The sequence below is a fragment of the Protobothrops mucrosquamatus genome, unplaced genomic scaffold (genome assembly GCF_001527695.2).
Source record: "Protobothrops mucrosquamatus isolate PMUCROS unplaced genomic scaffold, P.Mucros_1.0 scaffold192, whole genome shotgun sequence".
NCBI lineage: Eukaryota > Metazoa > Chordata > Lepidosauria > Squamata > Viperidae > Protobothrops > Protobothrops mucrosquamatus.
Window position 1 is genome coordinate 185,389 of NW_015386548.1, and position 25,860 is coordinate 211,248.

At 38.9% G+C, this 25,860-nt stretch overlaps 1 protein-coding gene across 1 annotated transcript in view; it reads left to right on the forward strand.

Annotated features, from left to right (window-relative positions):
- The first annotated feature begins 370 nt into the window (after positions 1 to 370).
- TRAM2 (translocation associated membrane protein 2) overlaps positions 371 to 25,860 on the forward strand; it is a 39,100-nt gene continuing 13,610 nt past the window's right edge. Inside the window, exons 1-3 of the mRNA XM_015813761.1 lie at positions 371 to 547; positions 24,042 to 24,105; positions 25,312 to 25,421. Of these exons, the coding sequence (XP_015669247.1) occupies positions 428 to 547; positions 24,042 to 24,105; positions 25,312 to 25,421 (294 nt within the window). The 5' untranslated portion in view covers positions 371 to 427. The remainder of the gene's footprint in view (positions 548 to 24,041; positions 24,106 to 25,311; positions 25,422 to 25,860) is intronic.

Here is a 25,860-nt window from a genome sequence, read left to right on the forward strand (position 1 = left end):
TTCCCCGTCCAACAGGCTTGCTCGCCTCCCCAGCAGTGGGAACTCTCCCGTGAAGGATGGTGCCACGAAACTAGATTGGACTTCAGCAGGGGAGGTCCTGGTCTGGGGGAATCTGCAAGGGCGGACCTTGTGCCGCCACGCCACGCCGCGCGAGGACCAGCGCCTCCGGCCCGCCCCCCCCCAGCTCGCTCGCTCGCTCGCTCGCTCGCCCCAGCCCGGGCAGGCAGATACAGGGTTAAGCCAGGCGGGGCCGAGCAGCCAGCCAGCCAGCCGGCGAGAGCGGCGCCTGCGCAGGGGGGGGGGGGGGTCGGGTTCTGGCCCCGGTCTCCCTTGCTCGGAAGTTGTTCAGGGGCCGGGGAGAAGTTGGCGGCTCTGGGCGGAGGCAAGGGCGGTGGGGCCGGGCCGCTCGCTCGCGTCCCTGCCGGCCATGGCGTTCCGCAGGCGGGCGAAAAGCCACCCGCTCTTCAGCCAGGAATTTCTCATCCACAACCACGCTGACATCGGCTTCTGCCTGGTGCTCTGCGTGTTGATATCGCTTATGTTCGAGGTGAGCAGCCCCGGCCGGGGGATACTAGTCGTCTTCTCCTTCGGAAAAGGGGGTCCTGCCGGGTCCTATGGCTGCATGTCCTCACGATGAATGCTCCCCCTGGCTCCGGGGGCGGGAGGTATCAAGCGATTTCCTTCCACGGCGAAGGCTTTTGCCATTTCCTCTGTCTTTCTCGCTTGGGACATTCTCTCTCATTCTCTCTCTCTCTGTCTATCTCTATCTCTCTCAATCTTCTCCCGGGTTCAATTCCTGGATGATACGGTATTAAACCAGAGAATTACACTGCTATTTATTCTTCCCACTTGGGAGCCCTCTCGCCCCCTGGAATTTAAACTTGATTGCCTGGATTTGAATATCTAGCCTGGAAATCCGCTTTCCATTCTGAGCCTTTCGCTCTCTTTATTCTCCAAACTTTTCTCCCAAGCCTTAAAACTTTGCCCTGTCCTGATTCAGAGCCTTTCACGGAGAGCCAGACAAATGCCATCAAGGCCAAATCTTGATAGGTTGTCACTGTCAGCAGGAGAATTTCTTGGGAAGTTTGTCCCTCCAGGGTTATGTCAGTAACTTTCCTCACCTACTGAAGCAGACAGTGGAGTGACAGATCAGAGGAGCTGCCATCTTCCCCTTTGTTGACTTGGGTTTGGCATGGTGAAGGTTACTGCTCCATAGGGAATGAAAGAGCATCAGTTGTAAGGAGCACCTGTTGTGTGCACCCTATGAATGAATTCACCATTGCACTGAGTCATGATGTGGTTTGTGATCCAACCCAGTTGATGTGCTCTGTAAACCTTGGTTTATGGCTCAATATGCTGCATAAACCCAGTTACAGTATAGCTTGAGCCCAGCCCCCTTTTGGATAGTGCAGACAACCTTCCCCATTGCTGATTCCTAGCTCGGCTGACTGAGCAAGCCATGTTGCTGCAACTGTGAAAAACAACTAGTCTTCCTTTACTTGCTCTTTTCCTTCAGAAGGCTGGAGGAAGCAATTCAATCTCATACATTCTGCCATTAGGGGGAATGAAGGGACTGGCAGCAGCTTTTTTTTTAGCCATCTCTGTTATCACAGGCCTATTTAGATAAACAAGCAGAAAAGACAGTTGCCAAAAACTTCTGATTCTGCTGACTTTTGCTTTTGGGTGAAGAGCGAACTTGGGCCATGTTCACACAACAAATTAATCATCAAAAGGGGTCAGCAAAGATGTATGCATTGTCACCTTACTCCTATCAGCATCAGATTATTGGAACCAGAATTGGTTCTGTTTTGAATTTGGAAAAAAAAATTGAAAAGCTTCTGGCCCTAGTGAATAAGTTTGAGGTGAGGGTGGCAGTTTATGATAATGGCACACAGCTCTCCTTTAAACTTTTTCAACTTGCTGGATGAGCAGGTTGTGTGAACATAACTACCAGCTCCTCATAGCCCTAGTGCCCGGAGAGAGGAAAGGGTGGCTTGTTCCAGGCTCAGTTAAACAAATACAAACCACAGCTTTCCCCCCCTTTGGAGAAAAAATGGAGGGGAGGGATTGATTTGTTCACCTCTCAAGCAAAGTGAGTGAACTGCTCAGGCGCAACAAGCAAGACCTGAGTCCACAGCACCCCACTCAGTCTTTGTCTTCTTTCCCTGAATAAAAAACAATTGGGAATAGATTTATTCTTCCTGCCTTGCTACTATGAGGAGTGGGTGTGTTGCAATGTCTCTACTGCACAGTTGTCTACTCAAGCAAATGATTAAAAGCAACTGCTCCTCTCTCCTACCATAGTATAGCCGTTAAGATTGGATAGATTGTGTCCAGCCCTTTGCATTGAACTACCAGAGAGAGGCAGCAGCTCTTCCTTCCACAATTTGGGATGATACCAGGAGTCAGAATTAGGCAGAGCATACATGCCCTAAGAGCAAAGAACTGATATGGATCTTTTTGAAGCTATGATAACTCATCAAGAGAAATTCATGGAATTGAGAACCACTTAAATGTTTAATGACTTCTTTCCTGTATCTCCACAACCCAGGGGCAATTTGAACCTAGTTCCTGTTCCCCATAAGAACTTTGCTAGATCAGGCCAATCTAGTCTAGCATTCTAGCTAGACCACAGCCTGCTCAGTCAGTGCTCACCAGCAGGGCATGAGTACAATGACACTGTTCTGCTTACGTTCCCTGATAACTGTTATTCGGAGGAAGTTAGACATGAGGATTAGTTGCCAACCAGGACATGAATCAGATGCATCTGGAGCCAGGGCCTTGAGAAGCAATGAGATGACTTCAGACACATTCTCATTTTCCCTTTAGAATGTGGACAAACCTGAATCCGTTTTGTTCAGAATCCTGGCTATAAGTACATATTGTTCTGAATTGATCCTGAAATGAATGACTCCCACGCAAAAAAACCCCACAAAAACCTCCTGTTCATAATTTATGTGCAGCACTGTGACCGGGAGGGACTGAAAGTATTAAGATTTATCCTGGCTTTCAGGCCACCTCCTTTATTCATTTGTTTTTATTCTGTTCTCTAGCAATGTGTAGAAGAGGGACTCGTGGGTCTGGCTAATTCCATTCTGTTTTGGTGTATTCTCTCTATTCAAATCATCTAGTTTAGTCTAGTCTAGTCTTGGTGGCTGGCTGACTGGGGAAATCTGGGAGTTGAAATATAAACTTCTTAAAATTGCTGATATTGAGAAATGCTGATATAGGGTGAGAAAGTTAGATAATGCAATGTCACACTACATTTTGCGTTTTTTCCCCTTTGACTTCTGTAATGAGTGATGTGTGATAATTATACAACCTTAAAACTAAAGGAGGATTGATAAAGTTTTTTTTAAATCTGCCTGGAAGATCTGGATTTTTCTGATTTCTACCCTTTTCTGTAACAGCAGCTTTCTTTAAACAGCCATGAGTCTTCATTAGGAGATAAAGACTTGTTCCCAACTTGTCGCTTTTTCTCAATATCCTTTTATAAGCATCTCCCTGAGTTATCTAATTATTTTGACTAGGCTTCCTTTGCTCATTTTCCTACTATACTCAATCTTCATGGTATGTAACTTCAATCTTCCCTGCCTCAGTCTGAACACATCTATTATATGGATTTATTTTAACTGATCTCCTCTGGATCTGGGCAGGAGATCTGCAGACATCAACATTATTATTATTATCCTTATCTTCCATTAATTTTTCTATTTGGGCGTCCCTGGGTGATCTAAGGATATTGTTTATATGTGATCACCAGTAGCAAGCAACTGTGGCTGGTATGTGCATTTAGAACCTTTGTTCTATGTCTCATCATTTATATTTATTATGAGAACAGAGATGCCAGCAGCCTTACATTATCAAGAGTATTATGGCTGAGTTCAGTTATTGGATTTTGTTATTTTATTGCTGTCTGATGTACTTGGATCATTCCATTCAATATTCTCTGGAATCTGGAGAATTCTGAGAATGTTCTTTAGTAATGTAATGTTTAGTAATGATCTTTAGATCAGTAATGCAACAGAAATTGACTTAGATGTTATCACCTCCATAGCAGTAGTAGCCTACAATGTAAGGAATTGCATTCCTCACCATGTACTGTTGTGTAATATCAACAAGACTAAGGAGCATCCTTTATGGATTTTATGCCTTGCAACCTTTAATTGAGCCTCTTGGAATTATTTAATTGCAATATTATATATGAATAGTATTTTTATTAGATTTCAAATAAAATCATTAGTGAATGAAAAGTTATGCACAGTTTATTTTGAAGTATTGATTTTTAAAAACCTATTTAAATCTTTGCAGTCATGGGAGAAAGTATTACACAGCTGTAGAGTTACTAGTAAAATAACTCTGTCCCTTACATCAATATACCTACTGGTAATTGATTTGGCAGGATGACATGGAAGCAAGATTAGGACTGATATGGATGAAAAGATTTATTTCAATAATCTGTCCTCAAAGCATGAAAGTAAAAGATATTTTTTAAGATAAATAGTTGCTGATCCACTGATATGATGCGTTCTTAAGCTCTCTTTGATGCAGTTAAGGGACACTCTATTTAGATCTTTTTCTCCTTTGGCAGGGAAAGACATTACTTTTATTTTAGTATATTTATTAGATTATTATCCTGCCTTTCATTAAGGGGGTTAAATTGGTCTATACTACATTCTATCTTCCTAGCTTTTCCCACAGGAATCTTATGAGGTAAAATAGATTTACAGAGAGTGACTGCCTCTTGATCAGGGATTTTGGAAGAGAGACAGACAGATATGAATTAACAAGTTCTGTGGCCTGAAAGTTTGAAAAAAAAAATCCCACCTCCATTTAAATCCACTATCCTATAATATTATCAGCTTACATTTGGTTATATCAGAGACAGTATTGAATGGTTCATACCATGAAACATGAACCCTGCTTTTTCCGGATTGGCTAAAACCAATATTTCCTGATTATGCCAGTCTCTTTTCTTGAAATGATTAGAATAATCACTCTATCGACAATATATAAAGACTATATAGATTATATATAGGCTCTCTATATAGACAAATATATAAAGAGAGCAAAAGTGAGTGTATCATGCACAGAGGAAGAAAAGTTTTAAAGCAACATGTCAGCAACAAGAATTCAGGAAAAATTGTTAGGATCTGAGGTCATAATTTTTTGCAGTTTTAGATTGACCCGTCTATGCCCTTGAAGTGCGGTCTGGAGTCAGACAGACACATCAACTCTCCACACTATCAGTTCTCCACATGTAATCAACTCAGTTTTGGCTTGAAAATAGACGTGTCTTGGATGCATGCAGATTGTGGAGGTTGGAGCTGGCTCCTTTCTGGGTTGGCTGGGAGCATTTGCAAATCCAAGTTGCATTTGCTTTATTCTTCCAAGAAAGAATGCCGATCATTGTTACAATACTGGCACTGGTCCCACAGAGGTTCATGTTAGTACTTGATCTCCTTCCCATACCTGATGCCTTCCAAGTTGTTCTGTGACTCCCAGCAATCTCTGGTTCATTGGAGGGAACCAAATTGCTGGGGGGGGGGGGAGGCTGCTCTATTTACTTGTTTGATTCAGGGAATTAGGGCATCTGGATGATTGCCTTTTGCTTGTTAAAAAAAATGAAGGGGCACCAACCCAGAAAGTGGCAGATGTCCTGGGAAAAGGCTTTTTTCTTCATATGGCATCTTGTGATGTGGGCACAAAAGACCTATGGTGTGGATTATACTACTTCTATCACTTATGCAGGCTGGTAAAGTTGCAGTTAAAATCCCTGGCTATATAATACCTTATTTCTTTCCATAATCTGTACATACAAGTAGGAAAACTATAGCAGACCAATTTTAATCTCTCAAACTTGTGTTGTTTGGAAAGCAGCAGATGCATTCTCTGGATCCATATTGACCCAGGTGGCTTTCTATAGAAATGACTAACGGGTTAAACTAAGCTGTGTCTTTTTCATCTTGATTCCGCAAAAAAAAACCATAGTTTGCTGGGTTCACACAACTTGCTAAACCAAAACCCAACCCAACCTGTATTAGCATGAGGTGCTCATTCAGTGAAATGAAAGTCACACTGACTTGACTTCCGGTTTTGCATCGTGGCGAGATAGGACATAGGAAGGCAGAGCTCTGCCCTTCACACTGATTTCGCCCTGCTGGGGGCCCTGAAAAGGGCCTAAAATTGTCCCAAAGAGGTGATGAAGAAGGAGGGGTGCCTTGTTGATCACAGAGAGATGGCAGTCTCTCTGTTAGATCCAAGGAAAGCCCTCTAAGCTGGCAGGGGAAAGACCGACCACACCTCTGCGGCCAGCCATTAGTTGCTGACAACCGAAGAACAAAGTTTAATTAGCACATCGTAAATAGCATGTTTTGGACTGAGTGAGAATATTGATCCTTTCTTTACTATTTTACAACTGAATTTCCTGGGAAAGGCTCCCAAGAAGCTTAAAACCTCTGGATGTGAACAGAAGCAGTATTTTAAATTTGTTATGGGGGACAGAAATACACAATACTAAAGTGAAAGTAATACAAAGCTACAGTTTTGATAAATCTGAGAACTGAAATAATTGTTAAGATTTTCTCTTTGGAAAAAAAATACTGAGGTAAAATATAAGAAATCAACCCTTTGTTTTAAGAGTGGAAAATGGTCTTTGAGTGTCATCTAGTGGTGGATTTGTGTACAGCACCATAACTAGCTCCTTGGCTGCTTGGTACAGCTGGCAATAAAGAAAAATATTTTGGCATATTTATCATCCTGACCTTCTTGGACTATAAATACCTACTGAACTTGGACTTTTAATCTCAAGAGCTAGTGGGAGAGAAAGAAAAATTTGACTTTTGAATACATCTGGCTGCAGGGAGGTTGAACATTTTGAACACTTGGAACATTGTGGATTACAACATTGTCTGACTGATAATTTTCAGGATATTTGAGACAAAAGATTACATAAAATATTGCTATCAGGACTGGATTATAAAGGTTATATATAAATACCAGAAAACTAGAGGAAATTTTGTTCCACTCTTACTGATACTAGAGGATTTCTAGGAATGATGCCTCAAGAAAAAACATATCTTTCAGAAGGAAATACTTTCTATGTTACAGAAAATTCATCACACAATTGTTGCACACAAAGAGGACATAAAAAGAAACCACAATGAGATTAAACATAACCTAGATGATATAAAGGACCAAATCTCCAAATTAAAGCTACAACTGGAAAGCTCCCAGACAACGATTACAAAGTATGAACAAATAAACCAGAAATCAGAGGATGAAGCAGAAGAAATGGATCTAGAGATGGAGGAGATAGAAGAAGGGAAATATGGACTGCCATATACAAATAAAATACTGCAAGACCTATCTATAACAATGAAAATACAAAAGACCCCTTTCTTCCTTCTCCTGAGGACACCTGAGGACAAGGAAGAAGATTCTAGAAAATGGAACATAGAGCGGGTAGGGGAAATGTCTAGGCCCAGGGAATGTGGATGGGTGGAGTTTCCCCCCCCAAAAAAAATACTCTACCTAAATTGCCTTTCCCATGCCAAGCAGCTTGCACATAAATAGAAAGAAATTTTTCGGGCGATTTAATTGCCTTGGCCTGGAAAGCTACTTGGCAAAGAAAGAAAGTGAGAGTTAGACTTAAAAAGCAGAAGATTTGATCTATCAGAGGGGGCTCTATCTGTTTAATATACCTGTTTGAATATGATTAAAAGAACCCTTAGATATAACTAGATTTTTTATAATGGAAGATATGATTTAGAATTAAAATAGCATTTTGTTTTTCTTCTTTTGATATGGGAATTTGAAAATAAGAGGAGGATTGGCATGATTAAAAATTTTTAGCTTTATAAATGTAATTAATGTTGAGCAAATCATAACTGACAAAGATACTTCAAATATTGATGGGAATTCAAACTTTGATAAGAGCATGAAAAACAGGATATTGACATGAATTGATATGATTGTTATTTCTATAATATTAGTAAAATATGAAGATGCCTATATTTAATTTTGTATACATCAATAGTACTAAGAATTGTAATTGTTTAACGAGGGGAAAAGGGAAAAAATATGGGGAAGAAAAGAAGATCGAGGAAAAAATATTGGATTGTACAGTACTGAATAGATTTATATTGAAAAAGTTGATGTTAAATATGTGAACTCAGACAACATGTTGTTTACTAAGCTCTAAAGATTGTAATTTTTAAAAGTCAATAAAACTTATTAAAAAAAAGAAAAAAGAAAGTCACACTGACTTTGGGAAGAGAGCAAACATAGCGGATGAGGCCAGGAAATGCCTAGATCTCATGTTCATTTCAATTCATTTCCATTTAAAGAGAAGTAGTGCGATTATACACATGTAACAGATTTCATAATTTCCCCCCTTCTGTGACTTGCACCTAAGGCTTTCTAGAACTCAGGTTGTGTCCTTTTACCTTAGAGTGAAGTTGACCCTAGTCCTGCTTTTTTTTTTCCACTCTTTTCCCCCCCTCCTCTTTACTGCTTATTTTGTTCTTCTTCCCGGTTCCCCCAGCCCAGCAAACTCTCTTCATGAGGTTTTCAAAAAAGGCCAGTACTACTGTAGATACATGCTTGGCCTTAAAGAAAGGCTGACTTGCTTTTCTTCCCAAATCATTTCCACCACCTCCTTTTGCTTTCTGTTTTTTTCCCCCCTCCAGCCACTTCTTTGTAAACCAAATGCACATTTCCCTCAGCCTTTGTTTCCTCTCATTTCCCTTCTTGAACTCGGCTCTTGTCTAGTTCTAGTGCCGGTCTGCCTTTTGGGGCTACAGAATGGAAGGTTCCTTTTTGAACTTCAGACCATCCCAAATTCCACCTCTGCAACCAGATTTGGAGAGTTGTGAATGGAGTCTTTCTCTCCCCCTCCTCTGCCTTGCTGGGGTTCCTTCCAAGTACTCTCTCCAGGCAGACCTAGGCCTTTTGCATTGCAGTGCTGCCACTTTGCACAGAAATGCCAGGAATGCTGAGCTCCGCCTTCGGCTTCCCAGCTTTCTGTCCCACTGCTTTCCAGGCAAGGGAGGGGGGGTCTGGCTCTTGCGAGACAAGCCTGGGCCCTTCAGACTATCCTGGCTGGAGTCTGGATGCTCCTGCCAACAGTCCCTCTGCGAGAGGCTCAGTGGAGTCTGTGATTGAGAACTTGACAGTTAACATACACGCACACTCCTCCTCCTCCCCCCCCCAATCCCTTGCAGCTCAGTGCCACGTTTCAAAGCAAACTGAGGTGAGAAGGGAGGGAGAGAGACAGATGGCTTTAAGCTTGCAACTTGGATAAATTTCTCTCTCTCTCTCTCTCTCTCTCTCTTCCCTCCCCTGCCCCCCTTCCTCTCCTCTTCAGTTCCATTCCCTTGAATTAACAAGCCATTACCAGTGGGCAGAAACATTAATGGTTTGAAAGGGGAGGGAAGAACAGGATCCTTTTAATTAATGAGAAAACTGAGCTGGCAAAGGTATTCATTCAAAATCCCATGCAGAAAACCATGTGGACTGGGTTTTTTTTTTTAAAAAAAATAAGCATTAAGAATTCCAAAGGACCTTTTCTCCCTGTGAACTGGAGTATTGTATTAGTTTTGTCTTGTTTGCTTCTACTTGTACTGAAAGGAGGTGCTGTGAGAAATGAACAGTGAAAAATCACATAACCAATCAGTGAAAGATGCTGTTGATCTTTTAACTGCTTAAGCAAAAAATAATAATTTGTTGGTCTTGGAAGATTACCTCAGTTTAAACTAGCCAGAGAGTAAGGTAGGGTGAGCCTCAAGAAAATACTGGGGCTTCTCTTTCCTTTCTCCTACATATATATTACACTTAGCTTAAAATGAATTTTTTCCCCATCTGTAACATGAGAGATTTCATAAAGAAATGAAAGTACATCTCATTTCAAGCTTCTCAATTCTGGGAAGATACAGACATCAATTTATAATGGGTGAACATTGTCCTGCTCAACACTTACACATGAGGAAACATATCTTGCAAAATACTTTAAACACAAAAGGTTGCATAAAAGATAAATATAGCTTATACTTTCCTTCTTTAAAACTGCCCTATACATAAATGAAAACTCAAGGCTTCTCCAGATATTGGTTCTACCATATCAGACTTGTCTATTATTTTAATTTACAATAATTTACAATTACATTGTGTATTTGTAATCACAAAAATATTGTAAATGTCTAGAAATTTTGAGCCATACAGATAGATAACTCATGGAAGCAGAATTAATTCTACATATATACACTAAATCCTCAGTTCAACAGACCATTAAAGTTATGTCCATTACTTGCAAATGTCTGTTAAATTCAGATTTTTGCTATTTCTGTCCATTTTCTGTGGCAACACAAATGAATGGAAATGATACAGTATACATTTGTTTAATTGTTAAATGTACACTGTATCATTTCCATCCATGTGTGTTGATAGGTCCAATAGTGTAAATTGATAGAAATGATGCAAACCATTCAGACTATTTTAGTTTCAATTGACTTTGCCTGTTACAATATATCCAACATCTGCTAAATTGTGATCTGTGCAACAAGTTTGTAATGCATACATCCCTGTCACAATTTCAAAGAAGCAATTTCATAAAAAGCACATAAAAGAGTAAAAATGGTAGACCAAAGAAATTTTAAAAAGCAGGAGTAAGAAAAAAAAGAGTAACATAAGAGTAATGTATACCAGTATAATTTACTGTATTTCTTTAAACCTTCTATCTTTGCAAATTGTCCTTTCCTTCACCAGCTTCATATACTACAGGTAGTCTCGACTTATGACTACAATTGAGCCCAACATTTCTCTTACTAAGTGGGACATCTGTTAAGTGAGTTTTACCCCATTTATGACCCTTTTTCCCACATTCGTTAAGTGAATCACTGCAGTTGTTAAGTTAGTAACACGGCTGTTAAGTGAATCTGTCTTCCCCATTGACTTTGCTTGTCAGAAGGACACACAAGCTGTTCACATGACCCCAGGGACACTGCAACCGTCATAAGTATGAACCAGTTGCCAAGCATCTGAATTTTGATCACGTGACCCTGGGGATGCTGCCATGGTCATAAGTGTGAAAAACGGTCATAAGTCACTTCTTTCAGTGCTGTTGTCACTTTGAACAGTCACTAAATGAACTATTGTAAGTTCAGGATTACCTGTATTTCATATGTCTTTTGTTCTTTTTTTCCCCCCTTTCTCTTCTTGAGGGTCTCTTCAGTTCCATCCAACCAAGACTTTCTTGATCTTCTCTTCTTGTTTCTTTATATATTTATTTTTGCAATTTGATCCTTATTCATTTTCTCTCTATGACTAAACCACTTCAGTGTACTTCTTTCATATAATTCACTTTTCTATTCATTCTATATTATTTTGTATAGTACAGGTAGTCCTTGACTTACAACTGTTCGTTTAGTGATCATTCAGATTTACAGTGGCACTGAAAACAATGACTTATGGCCAGTTTTCACACTTATGCCTGTTGTGGCATCCGTAGGGCCACGTGATCAAAATTCGGATGCTCAGCAACTGGCAAGTATTTATGACGGTCTCAGCGTCTGGGGGGGGGGGTCACACGATCCCCTTTTGCAACATTCTGACAAGCAAAGTCAATGGGAAAGCCAGATTCACTTAACAACAATTTGACTAATTTAACAAGTATTGTGATTTGCTTAACAGCTGTGGCAAGAAAGATTGTAAAATGGGGGCAAACCCACTTAATAAATGTTTCACTTAGCAACAGAAATTTTAGGTTCAATTGTGGTTGTAAGTCTAGGACTATCTGTACTTATAAATTATTGGCCTGTTTTGTTTTACAGTGTAGTTCTTTCATTAAAAAAATGGACACATCATATACTTCTTAGGGAATAATATACCAAATTATTGTAGAAAGGTCAGATCAGTGTTTCATTTCCTCTGTTGGTTTGATTAATAAGACTTTGTTTTCCATTATTGATTACATTAAATGGTCTGTGTTCTATGCAAATACTTATTGGACTGTCCGGTCACCACCTGACTACTGATAAGGGGATTTGATATGTAGTTTTTACTGGAAAAGTTGCATAATTTGGAAGCTTTCCCAGCTCCAAAAAAGATCACCTTATCAGAGTACTGTTGGGGCAGCTCTCATGACAACATATACTTTTCCTCTCAGTATTTGCTTTTGTGGCTTTTATATTGTTTAGCAATCAAAACTAGATAAACTGAGCACTCAGGAATCCTCTGTGGCTGCCTTCATTGTACTGGATCTTTATTGATTATTGTCTTTCTTCTTTGTAGATATAGCTTTATAGGTTTGAGTCTTTGTATTCTTTATTTTGAACATAACTATTCTTAACTCTGGATACCAAAGGTCTGTTTTTTTCTGTCCTTCAGGCTTATGGGATTTTGATCACTTCTGAGATTGACTCAAGTGTTACTTAATTTCCAGACCCTTTCCGTGTCCTCTGTTCTCTTGGAGTAATGTTCTTGTTTTTTTTTCCCTCTTGAACAACCTTTGTGCTTGAGATAAAGATAGTCAATACATCTAATAAAGGCACAAATGAATACAATTTATTTTGTATAGCTAGGTAGAAACTCTTTATCTTCTTATTCATTAAGCCAAAGCCTCATTCCACACATGGGGTGGTAGAGCCTGCAAAATCTCTGTTTCTGCTTTTGGTCCCAGGAAAGCAACTGTCATATATTAATTTTGATACCATTTGTTATAGTGGCAGAAGAGTGAATTTTGATTTTTTGGAGAAACAATTATTGGAGGTGATCAGCCAAATGCAATCTTTTAACCACTTTGCTATCCCAAAGTATACCAAATTATTATTCTGAGGATCCTACTAAGAATTAACTCTCTGTTCACTCTATCCATTGCTACTTTGAATCTGTCCATTTGGTTTCCAAAGAACATAATTTTCACTAGCATAAGTTTCCCTAATAGGTCTTTACCATTTCAAAAACACCTTTACTGAGTACTCATATAGGAAAACTCTCTTCCTCAATGTCTGTCTTTTGCTGTTGTTGTTTCTTTTTTAGGATTGTTAGTAGTATACCAGTCTGGACTATTAAATTGGTATTTTGTCCAAGCTATTTTTCCTTTAGTACTTGTGTCTGTCAAAAAAATAAATATGATTTGGGGAATAATTAATTGGTTAATATTCTCCCTTCTTGAAGCATTGTGCATGCCAAACATCTGGGAAATGCTGTTTAAATCCAACATCTGCCTATACACAATTGCATATGTATGCCATGTATATATGAACAAAAAAATGTGCTGATACAATTCCACTAATGTTCCTGGGTATAGATCAGGGGTGTCAAACTGTCAGCCTGTGGGCCGGACACGTCACCTGGAAGCCATGCCCACCCCATTGCCGGCAATGGCAAAACAGTTCCGATACATTGCGCGACGTCACATGACATCGCGAGTTTGACATGTCTGGTGTAGATGGACCTTTGGAACTCTGTGAGGGAATGAAGAGAATGGGGGAAAGAAGCAGCGGTTGGCTCCCACCTTTTGTTCCTCACTCCAGGTTCAAAATTTTGGTCCTGTCTATGAGTGACCATGTCCTACGTAAGTTAATCCCACTGAACTCAAATGGACATTTGGATACACTATACCATTTTATGCTTCAATGTTATTTCTTTATTTTATACTGCAAGTTTTACAGTACGGATAGTTCTCAACTTACGACCAGTCATTAAGTATGATCACATTTCGGGCACTCAATAATCAGTCAGCATTTATCACCATTTGCAGGGTCCAAGGTCACCTGACCACAAGTTACAGTGGCTTTTAGTGGCAACCAGTGTTTACTTTTGGTTTCCAGCAAAAAACACAGATTGTAGACAATGGGTTCACTTAACAACCACTGCAAATAGTGTCAAAATGGGTGCCTTGACTTTCAACATGTGATAGAAATTTCATGCTCCATTATAATTGTAACTCAAGGACTATCTGTACTGTAGTTTTAGATAGATAGAATTAAGTATATATGTATTTAATTTATATTTGTCAATAAATATTTGAAAATAATAATTTTCCCCCAGTCAGAAACCATGTCTGAGACAGGCATGATTCCTTAATTTGGACTAAGAGGTTTTGCTCTGAAATTTAGAGTTTAAGGAAAGAGAAAATTTGAAGGAACTTCTCATACCTCTACTTTTTGCCTGATGCTTTGATTTTCTTGAAAACATCAAACATCTTTTGTTTTGATGAAAAGAATTTGAGAAGCATGAGAAAAAGAGGCTATGTTGTATAAAGGCTTTGTTTGTTTCAAAAGCATCGAAGTTTCACAGAACTCATTTTCTAACACCAGCTGTATGAAGATGTTTTATATGCTACATCCTCCTTTCAACTATATATTTCTCACATTGCAATTCAGGAAAATGCAATATACATTATTACAGTTAGTATTATTGTGTTTGAGTATGGATCAAAACAACCTATTAATATAAATGGCTGCTAATGCTATTCCAAACAACTGATTTAAAAATACTTCAATTATTCGAATGAAAATAAAATTGCCTGCAAAAAAATTTGGGACATTTCTAACTCATTCCACTTATGGAATGAAACTATATGTTCACATACTATCTCCTTCTTTCCTTCTTCCCTTCCCTCCTTTCTTCCCTCCCTCCAAAATCAGCTCTCTTATTTCCCCAAGGTGTGAATGAAAAGTAGTACCTCCATTGTTATAAGTCGTCAACGGGTGCTGCTGTTCTATAAGCTTTGATATTTTCTTTAGCATATATTCTTTTGCTTCAGTTGGTCACAGGTTGCTGTGAAAAAAGGTTGTGCTGCTATTTTTTCTGAATACAAAATACAAGCAATGGGTACTTGTAAGACTGTGCTTTGAACAAAGTGTTGTGATTGAATTGCTTGTCACAATATTTGGCATGAGCCATTCAACATGCAATTGCAAAGTTTGCTATATAGTCCAGACTTAACACCATGCAGCTTTATATTGTTTCGTTCCAGAACTGAAGGAATAGTTTTGTGGGCATCTATTGGACTCAAATGAAGAGATAGAAAGAACTTTTAGAACAGTGGTTCTCAACCTTTTTAACAGTGGTTCTCAACCGGTCGTAAGTCGAGGACTAAACCGGTCGTACGTCGAGAACTAAACCTGTCGTAAGTCGAGGACTAAACCGGTCGTAAGTCAAGGACTACCCAACCGGTCGTAAGTCGAGGACTTTCCCTGCCCGGGAGTGCCGCGCATGCGTGGTTCCGCCCCTTGCGCCGGCCGAGGCGTATCTGGCAATTGGCAGAGACGGAGCAGGCCGACCACCAGCTGGCCCAGCCCAAGGGAGGTAAGGCACCCGCCAGAAAAGGGGAAAAAATGGCGGACAGCCTTGCTTGGCGACCCCCGTGAAATGGTCGATCGACCCCAAATGGGGTCCCGACCCACAGGTTGAGAACCACTGTTTTAGAACCTTGTTGAGTTCCTTTGTGATGGCTTCAAGAATTTTGCTCATTGTTAGTAAAAGTGCATAGCAAATGGTTGTGATTATGAGGAAAAGTAAATATAGATTAATAGAAGAGCTCATTTCATGGATTATTTTCCTGTTTCATTCATTAAAATATCACTATTTAAATTGAAGTTATGAAGGTACAGTCATTACTTTTCATTCAGCCCATATAATTTCCAAGACCAAGGTTACTGAGAAAAGAAGCAACACACACACACACAAACACACACCATTCCCTGGCCAGTTAGGGAGTTGGTTTGAATTCCGATGAACCGAAGTAGAGTCCCCTCTCTCCAAGTTATTGCCATTCAGTGCAACAGTATTGGAATGAGTGGTGAGCCTTCTGTAGCTTCCTGCTACTTTAGGAGTTTTCTTCTGAATGCTTGATAGGATGAGGGGGTAGAGCTGCCAGAGTTATGCATCCTTCCCATGTACCATATATAATGACTGCCCACAGAAAGAGGATTATTGACTGCATCTCCCATCTACCTCAGCTGACCAGTGAAGGGCACAAAATTACCTTCAGCCTGAATCTCATCCTCATCTTTGTCTCATTGGGTGTGGCGAATAAGGAGGGTGACCTTCTCGGAGAGAAGGATGATCTAAGGAAGATCCGTTATCAAAGCAATTTAATAAAAGTAGTTTTTAGTCTTCTGTGTCTCCCTCATAGGGCTGACACTAGGTTTGTTTTTGCAACAATTAGTCACTTAATTTCTTTCTCCTTTTTTGTCACAGGATTGCAAGCTTGCTTGCTTATTTATTTGTTTATATTTATTACATTTCTACTCTGGCCATCTCATCTAAATGACTTTGAGCAGTTTACCATAAAAAAATAAAAAGTGGTATAAAGGCTGAAATAAAAAAAACAAAATCATATTAAGAACAAAATTAATATTAAAATGTTACAAATTTAAAAGGAGGGGGGAGTGATCCTCATGTCACCAACTACCACAGGGTTGCATATCAGTTTTTGACCGACATGCCAGTTGGCAGAGCCAGGTCTTAGCTCTCTTTGGGAAGGCCAAGAGAGTGTGGACTTGCTTTAGCTATGGGGATAAAATGTTCTGCAGCCCCAGAGAAGGCTCTCTTCCTGGATCCCGCCAGTCAAATTCTTTAATCGATGTGATCTGGAACATACTCTCCTTTTGTCTAACCGAGTGAGACAGGTTGATGTAATTGGCACACGTTCCTCATGTCTTTTTAAATAATAATTTTCATTAAAGATTTTTTTTTCCACAGGTAAGATACATTTTTAAAAAGAAAGAAAGAAAAAGAAAAAAGTGCAAAGAAAAAGCTAAAATAGAAAAAGGAGAGATAACTAAAGAAACTAAATTGTTTCCAAATTATTTTTAACAGATATTAACAAACCCATCATGTTCCTTCCTATTAACTATTCCTTAGAATCCTTCAGTCCCTTATTTAATCCTAATCATTTTCGATCATTAAATCATCATTTCACTTTTGTTCTTCTTTTAGTAAAAAGTCTATAAAAGTTTCCAGTTTTTCAAAAAAAGTATTTATTGTTTTTGCCCTGACTTACTATTATAATGGAGCCTGAAATTTCTGTCCTAAGTCTTCACAGTTGTAAATCAAGGCACCCATGTGACTGGATCCAATTTTATTACTTTTTTGTGGCAGTGATTAAATGAATGTGGCAATTGTTCGGTGAATCCATGTAGTCCTATGGGCATTTTTGCTGGAAACCTGTAAAAAAACCCCATAAATCATGGTCACATGACCCCAGAACACTGCAACAGGCTGTAAAGGTGAGCCTGTTGCCAATGCCCAAAATAAGGTCATGTGACAGCAAAGGAGTAAGCAGCCATGGAACTCTGGAATCAGGATGTAAGTAGCTTTGGGGGGGGCGGGTCTGTCATAACCTTGAATGATCGCTAAACAAGCACTTCCTGTAGGTCAGTTTTGCCATTTCTGCCATTGTCACAATTCATTCATGCTTTGTAGGCTTTTCAGTACTCTTCCATCCTTTTACATATAGTAGTAGTAATAGTAGTAGTAGTAGTAATAATAATAATAATAATAGTAATAATAATAGAGTTGGAAGAGACCTTGGAGGTCTTCTAGTCCAACCCCCTGCTCAGGCAGGAAACCCTATACCATTTCAGACAAATGGTTGTCCAGTCTCTTCTTAAAAACTTCCAGTGTTGGAGCATTCACAACTTCTGGAGGCATGTTGTTCCACTGATTAATTGATCTAACTGTCAGGAAATTTCTCCTTAGTTCTAGGTTGCTTCTCTCTTTGGTTAGTTTCCATCCATTTCTTCCTGTCCTGCCTTCAGGTGCTTTGGAGAATACCTTGACTCCCTCTTCTTTGTGGCAACCCCTGAGATATTGGAACACTTGTAATCTGAAAGTTGAGAAGCTGCCATGGCCCTCAAACTCAGCAAGTCATGAGTGAGCTGATAAGCTGCGAGGTTGAGCAAATTCAGCTTCAGAATTAATGTTGTAGAATAGGCATGTACAAATTTCCCAAAATTGTATCATATTCTTCTCATTGTTCATTTCTGTTTGGAGTTTTAGAGAAGCTGTATACATTAAGATTAGATGGCAGTATGATAGCAAAACATTTAGGAACTCCTCATCTAAATGATCCAACTTCCACTTTGGTTGGGATATGATAAGCAAAGAATGGCCCAACAGAATTCCTCAGTCATGTTGTGTTTCATCAGAGCATAAAGCAAAGCACAATTTTCACTTTGTGTACAGCCCAAGTGTCCATCTCTGCTCACAACATTTTCATTGTGCTTCAATGTTGGCTGAGCTTCAGAAGATGTGAAGTAGCCCAGCAATATTAGAAGAACTCAGAAGTATGCTGGTCCTCCTTGAAAAGCCTGCTTTTTACTCCATTTGTAATGTTACTATTTTTAAAAAAAACAATTCATTGAAAAACTAAAAATCTACAAGAAAAGCTAATAGTAGAAAGTATTTAATTACTGAGTATTTTCAAAGAGAAATTTCTGCCCTGATTAATAACTGTGATGGACTAATGGAATGTGTTTTCCTCTTTTCTTTTCTTTTTTTTTATAGTATCTGTATCTTACAGTTGACTGGATGCAGCTGTAGGTCTCTGTTTCAAGTTTCTTATCATGAGAAACAGTAATAATTTTGGAACTGAAAAATACACACCAAAGGGTTTCAGTAAATGTTAGTCATGTTTTTCTTTCTCAGTGCATTCAAATTCGGCTGTGATCTTTGCTAGGAAAAAAGTTTCAACGAATTTAAAATGTAAAGAACATTGGGATCTTGTTGCCACATTTTATTGCAGTGCTGATAGCACCCTAAATTACATTTTATGTATTGATCTCCGTTGTGCTGGGGAGTGGGGATTTTAGCACACGTCCTACAGAATATGCAGACCCAGCAGAAACGAAACATGGAGATGTGCATCCAACCAGCACAAAGTGGCTGACATCTCTTATGACCTTTGGGTTCTGTGCAAAACATCAACATAATCTCACAAATCATCAGTCATAGTGTCATTGCCCCCATATTGTTTGAGTCTATTTCCTAATATATTTAAACCACTCTGTTAAAAGAAATGTAAGTGCCAAATTCCATATCTAACCACAAGGTTCCGTCTTAGGCCCAGTACTCTTCAATATCTTCATAAATAACTTAGATGAGGGAATAGAAGGAGAACTCATCAAGTTTGCAGATGACACTAAGCTGGCAGGAATAGACAACACCCCACAAGACAAGCTCAGGATCAAAAAGGTACTTGACAAACTTGAACAATGGGCCTTATCCAACAAGATGAAATTTAATGTGGAGAAAAGTAAGATTTTACACTTAGGCAGGAAAAACCAAAGGTACAAATACAGATTAGGCAAAACCTGGCTCAAAAACAGTAACTGTGAAAGGGACTATGGAATCCTAGTGGACAATCATTTAAATACGAGGCAGCAGTATGCAGCAGCAGCAGCCAAAAAAGCTAATGCAATCTTTGGATGCATAAACAAGCATAGCATCAAATCACATGAAGTATTAGTACCACTTTATAAAACCTTAATAAGACCTGGAATACTACATCCAGCTTTGGTCACCACATCACAAAAAAGATGTTGAGACTGTGGAAAAAGTGCAGAGAAGAGCAACGAAAATGATTAGTGGCCTGGAGACCAAAACATGTGGAGAACGGTTGCAGAAATTGGGTATGGCTAGTCTAGAGAAAAGAAGGACTAGAGGGGACACGATAGCAGTGTTCCAATATTGAGGGGCTGCCACAAAGAAGAGGGGGTCAACTTATTTTCCTAAGCACCAGAAGGCAAGACAAGAAACAATTGATGGAAACTAAAGGAGAGAAGCAACCTGGAATTAAGGAGAAACTTCCTAACGGTGAGAACAACTAGTGGAACAACTTGCCTTCAGAAGTTGTGGGTGCTTCATCACTGGAGGTTTTTAAGAAGAGACTGGACAGTCACTTGTCTGAAATGGTGTAGGGCAGTGTTTCTCAACCTTGACCATTTTAAGGCATGTGGACTTCAACTCCCAGAATTCCACAGCCAGCAATGCTGGCTGTGGAATTCTGGGAGTTGAAGTCCACATGCCTTAAAATGGTCAAGGTTGAGAAACACTGGTGTAGGGTCTCCTGCTTGAGCAGGGTGTTGTAGACCTCCAAGGTCCCTTCCAGCTCTATTCTGATTTTGGTTCTGATTCCTTCTTCACTCATAGACCAGGACCCTCCAATATCTGAGAGTCTACTACCTTTTTCTTTCTAGTAAATAGCTGGAACAACTAAATATTCTTTGAGTGAAATCCTTTGTACAAAATTGCTGTGTTAAAGTTATGCTTTTTTATCCTTCCTTAGGTTTAAAATAGCATTTCTTACTGTCTAAACTGGCTGCTTTCTTGCATTTCCTTCCCTTCTTTTCCAAATTAATGAAAGCTATGAAACCTTTAGCCTGGGTAAGCAATGTGGTAGCTCTCATTTGCCCCATCCAGCAGGACCAAGAATTGTGAGAGTTTGGTACAAAATACCTAAAGGATATACTGTATTTTTCTGTCTATCAGACGCACCCTTGTATAAGATGCTCTGGCATGCAAGTTTCTCTGTGCCGATCCGCCGAACAGCTGAGCCGGCAAATCCAGAAGTTCAGCCGGCCCTCCCCCCTTCCGTTAGTGGCAAGCCCACGGGGCTTGACACCTGCACCAGGTGGCATGGCAACCCACACAGGCATGCCCTGGGCTGCGGAGGTTACCATTATTTTTCCGTGTATAAGATGCTGCACTTGTATAAGACACACCTGATTTTTGAACAGGGTGTTTGCAGGAAAAAATAGTGTCTTATACATGGAAAAATACAGTAAATTTGCCTCTTCTTGTGGCAACTACTGGGTAATAGGTAAAACAAACCTCTTTCCTGTTGAAAGCTGTTTCATGTTTTCATTTTTCTTCTGTTGTGCCGTTTGTTCCACAATTTTCAACATGTGGAAGTCAACATTTCCTTATCAGTACTGTCACGAGTCTTGTTCTCCCCAAACTGGCTTTATTCCCTGAATAAAGGAAGCTTGAACGAATATAGGAAGCTGAGGCTCTATTTACAGAAAATGTGGACCTTCTATCCCATTTCTATATATGGTCCAAATATGTAGATCAATCGTTGTCTAGACGCCTTCTAGATGTATGGAGTTCAGTTGCTGGAATTTGAGCAATGGCGATGCTGGCAGGGAAGTTCTGGGTGCTGAACCATCTGGAGTATTCAGGTGGGGCAGTTCTTGTGTACCTGATAAGAATGTGCCCACAGAGGTGGGCAGTTGAGCAAATAACCACTTGTAGAACTTTCTCCAAATGTTTGGGGGCCAGTTTGTCTGTGCATTTTCCTTGGCAATTTAAATTCAGTTGAAACTAATAGAATTGCAGGCAAAGTAGAATTTGCAGGTAATGGACCGTGACTGGACCCAATTTTTTTGTGGCAATTATTAAGTGAACACTGCAGTTGTTAAGGGAACGCTATTGCCATAAAACTGACATATTGTTTGCTATGCAACATTTTTGCCCAAAACAGGAGCAAATGTCAGTTTTCAGCAAAAACATCATAAAGTGTGGGCATATATTGGAACTTCAGAACTGGGTTGTAAGTACCTTTTGCAGGGTGCATTGTAACTTTGAATGGTCACTAAGTGACTAGTCATAAGTTGAGGACTACCTGTAGGCCTGAAAGCCTGACTCTGCCACCTGGCTTGGGGTCCCAACATTACACTGGAGTCGGTTGATGAATGAATTAAGAGAAAATCCCATCTCCACCCTCCCTCCCCCTCTGTTAACTGCAACTTCCCTTGGATTATCTTTTTTATTATTTTTAGAAATATTTATATTTTATGGTTTTATTGCTTTAATGTTGTAAGCTCCCAGAGTCGCTGTGAAGCGAGATGGGCAGCAAGCAAATGTAAATACATAATATTGGCCATGTTATTGGGTTTGAGTTGGGCTTAAAGTAAGGCCTAATTACTTAGGACTTTGGTGGAAGCGAGAGTCATGGTTCTTCTCGATCCATACTTGGAAAACATCAGTAGATGTAATTTCTTTATTTTTTTTTTAACTGAATGGGATAAAATTGTAAGCACATAAATGCTTCTAGGATGATGAAACCTGTTCAGTTGTATGAGGAAAGGTGCAAGTTTGTTTGAATCAGTTACTCCCCTCTTCTTATAAAAAGGTAGGTGCTTGAAACTTAGAAGAAAGAATTGTATTTACAAGTGTAATTCCATCTTTTAGGGATAAACCTTCCAAAATTTCACATAGCAAAATTGTCATTTGCAAGCAAGCATTTTGTCTGAGGATGGCCCTTAAATACTGGTATTATTTATCTATAGCAAATGTTTTGTTTTGTGATTAGTTCTTTTCAGGGACTATTACTTGGCAGGTTTAAGGTTTATCAAATTCAGTTATCCTTCTTTAAACAGAGTTTGGCCAGTAATCTCTTCATATGCTATGTTATTTTAACTTTCTAGGTCTCTTCTTTTATTCAAGGCTACATTCAGATCTTTGCATCGAATCTGTATGGTTTTAAGCATAATAATTTATCTATCATAACAGTTGTTATCTCCCAGATTTGAGGAACTTGTCAGGTTGCTGAAGGCTGGAGAATGTATTTGTGTCCCGGAGATATGTTTACTAATGAAGAGCAGCCATCAGGAATTTGGAAACTTGTAGTTATCTGTTGAACTGCATTCCAGACATTCAGACAGTAATGGAAATACTTGATTAATATTGCCAGGATAGCTAATCTCTTGCAATAAATATTATCATATTTGTTTGTTTAAATTTTGCATGAGGATAAAGAATACCCCTAGTAAATGGGATGTCTTCTTATGCATACATTAAATTTAATTAAATATAATAGTTTAAATCAATTTCAAAGTTGATTTAATTTAATTAAGGTCCTTCTGTGATTGATTAAATAAAATTAGGTAAGCAGTTTACAAACTTTTCAGTCAATAATTTTTATGCATCTGTAACAAAGAAACTAATTTAAAATCTATTAAACTGTTAATAAATTGGTATTCAGAGTTTACCAGAAATATTCAACAATAATTATAAATTCAGATGATGTATAGTGATGAGAAACCTCTGACAACTCATATTGCTAGATAATCAAACCAGTGGGTCTATGTAGTACTCAGTTCTTCTAATATTCATCAATGTATTGTGCTTTAGGTTTGAAATGCATGTATTTCAGAGACTTTTATATAAAAAGACATGTATTCCAACCTGTAGCTAAATCATATTCCACATATAGCTAACATTTTGCATAAAATGAATTACCGGAAAGTAGCTCCAGGCCCAAAGCTAGTTTCTAGGACCTCAGAATATATTTTGTAAAGAACAGAGCCAGTCTTATATGATTCATTAAGCATTTGTATAGAGCAGCAAACTATATACTGAAAAGGAAGTTCCTATTCAGTTGTTATTCCTCAGGCATTCTTAAAGATTAAAGTGGTGGAGGACAGAGAACTCAAGGTTGTAAAAATATTTCTTACCAACTATAGTTCAAGGAATCTGGATTATCTCAGATGTCAACATAAAATCATGAAGGCTAAAATTATATTTTGTGTCTACTACATGTAGTCCTTGACTTACAACCACAATGGCGCCCCCCTCAAAAAAGATACTTATGACTTGAATTCAATGTCTGCCCCCCCATGGTTACATGATTGCCTACATTTATGACCACAATTAAAGACATTTCTTGCCAGAAACCACTGTTTATTGAATATATATAATGCTTGACTGATAGATTAGAATTGTTGTTGTAATAATAATAATAATAATAATAATAATAATAATAATAATAATAATAATAATAATAATAATAATAATAATAATATAAAAGTTGGAAGGGATCTTGGAGGTCATCTAGTCCAACCCCCTGCTCTAGTCTATACCATTTCAGACAAATGGCTGTCCAGTCTCTTCTTAAAAATTTCCAGTGTTGGAGCATTCACAGCTTCTGGAAGCAGGTTGTTCCACTGATTAATTGTTCTAACTATCAGGAAAGTTACTGATACTGTACTGAAGGAAGCTAACCCAGAAATGTATTTTTATCTTGACAGGTTACAGCCAAGACTGCCTTCTTGTTCATCTTACCTCAGTATAATATCAGTGTGCTGACAGCAGGTAAGAGTATAGTCCACTGAATTGAAAACCTCTGCCTGGTAGTCTTTATATTTCACTAAACTCAAAACGTATGTGGTTATAACCACAAACTGGCTTTCAATTAATTGTGGGTAAAGTGTCTTTACTGTGCATCAAATAAACAAACATAAACATTCACATGCTCACACGTATAGATATGCACAAACATACAGAATCAAGGCATCTTAAAATAGAAATTTTCCAACTTCCATATGCACCATATAATCAGCTTTCAGGTTGCCTTCCAAATGTGCTGGAACTACATATCCCTTAGTTTCCCAAAATAGTAGCTTCTAAACAATGAAGCTTTCATATGTATCATAGATAATGAGTGCAGACATCATCTCCTCTATGAATTTCTCTAATCATCTTGTAAAATGATCTAACACAGGGCCAAAATTAGTAAATTCTGTAATGTAAAATATAAAAAGAGATTAGAATGCATCTGTTCAATGTCTAGATAGCATTTCAGTCTAGAATGAGTCACAATTCATATGTAGCACAGATAGTGAATACTGAGATTAACAACAGGTATATGTGCCTGCAGTTCTGTACAGGTTGTCCTAGACTTACAACCACAAAATTTCAGTTGCTAGGCAAGACAATTTTAAGTGAGTTTTGCCCCATTTTATGACCTTTCTTGCCACAGTTGTTAAGTGCAGCCAATGTCCCCATAGACTTTGCTTGTCAGAAGGTCACAAAAGCTGATCACATGATGCTGGGACATAGCAACCATCATCAATACATACCAGTTGCCAAGTGTCCAAATTTTGATCACATGACCATGGGGATGCTGCAATGGTTCTAAGTGTGAAAAACGGTCATAAATCACTTTTTTCAATGCCATTGTAACTTTGAGCGGTCAGTAAAAAAATAGTAGTAAGTCAAGGACTATCTATACATACAAATACTTGGATTTGATAACTTGGATGATCAAATGAGTTTTCATTTTGAACTAGTGGGAGCCCAGAACAAACCTGTGTACATTCATAGTTGACTCCTATGCAGACCAAACTGATTAATATTCACAGGTTTGATTTCTGTCTCTTGCCAGCATTACACTCACCCTTTCCTTCTTTGGTTCTGCTTCTTCATATCTGCCTTGAACAGCTTGGTTCCTAAATGGTTTCTCAGCTTAATTTTTTGACTTTGATCTTTTTTCCCCACTCCCCATTTCCTTTCTTTTAGATGGTGAAATTGTTTTTTATCACTACGGGCTGAAGGATTTGGTTACAATCCTCTTCTACATCTTCATAGCAATCATTCTGCATGCTGTGGTGCAGGAATATGCACTGGATGTAAGTCTTGCCTCGTGCTCAGTAGAAAACCTAAGTTGCATGAAGGTTTGGCACAGTCCTCCCCTTCTCCCACATTTCTAATCCTGTGTTACAACTGAGATTGTAAAGTAACTTTACTTTACAGTCTTTGTTTTGCGTTGAACTTTATTGAAGCATGAGGTGGGCAGATGTGAATTTTCCTCTTCTTGAATGATATAATCTGTCCTTTTAACCTATCAGGTCTCTGTATCTTTTCCTTTTTCCCCCTTTCTTTCATTTTCCTTGCCTTGGGTAAAATCAGTTTTCTCTTTAGGCATGTTCCTTCTTGTTGGAGGGAGTGGGAAAACTTTTGCTCTCTTCCCCCACCCCATATGGTGGGAGGAAGAGAATTTCTGGTCACAGCTGGTGTTTGCAGTGTCCTATTTTCTCCATCCTGTGCATGGGACGCTAGCAAAGATAG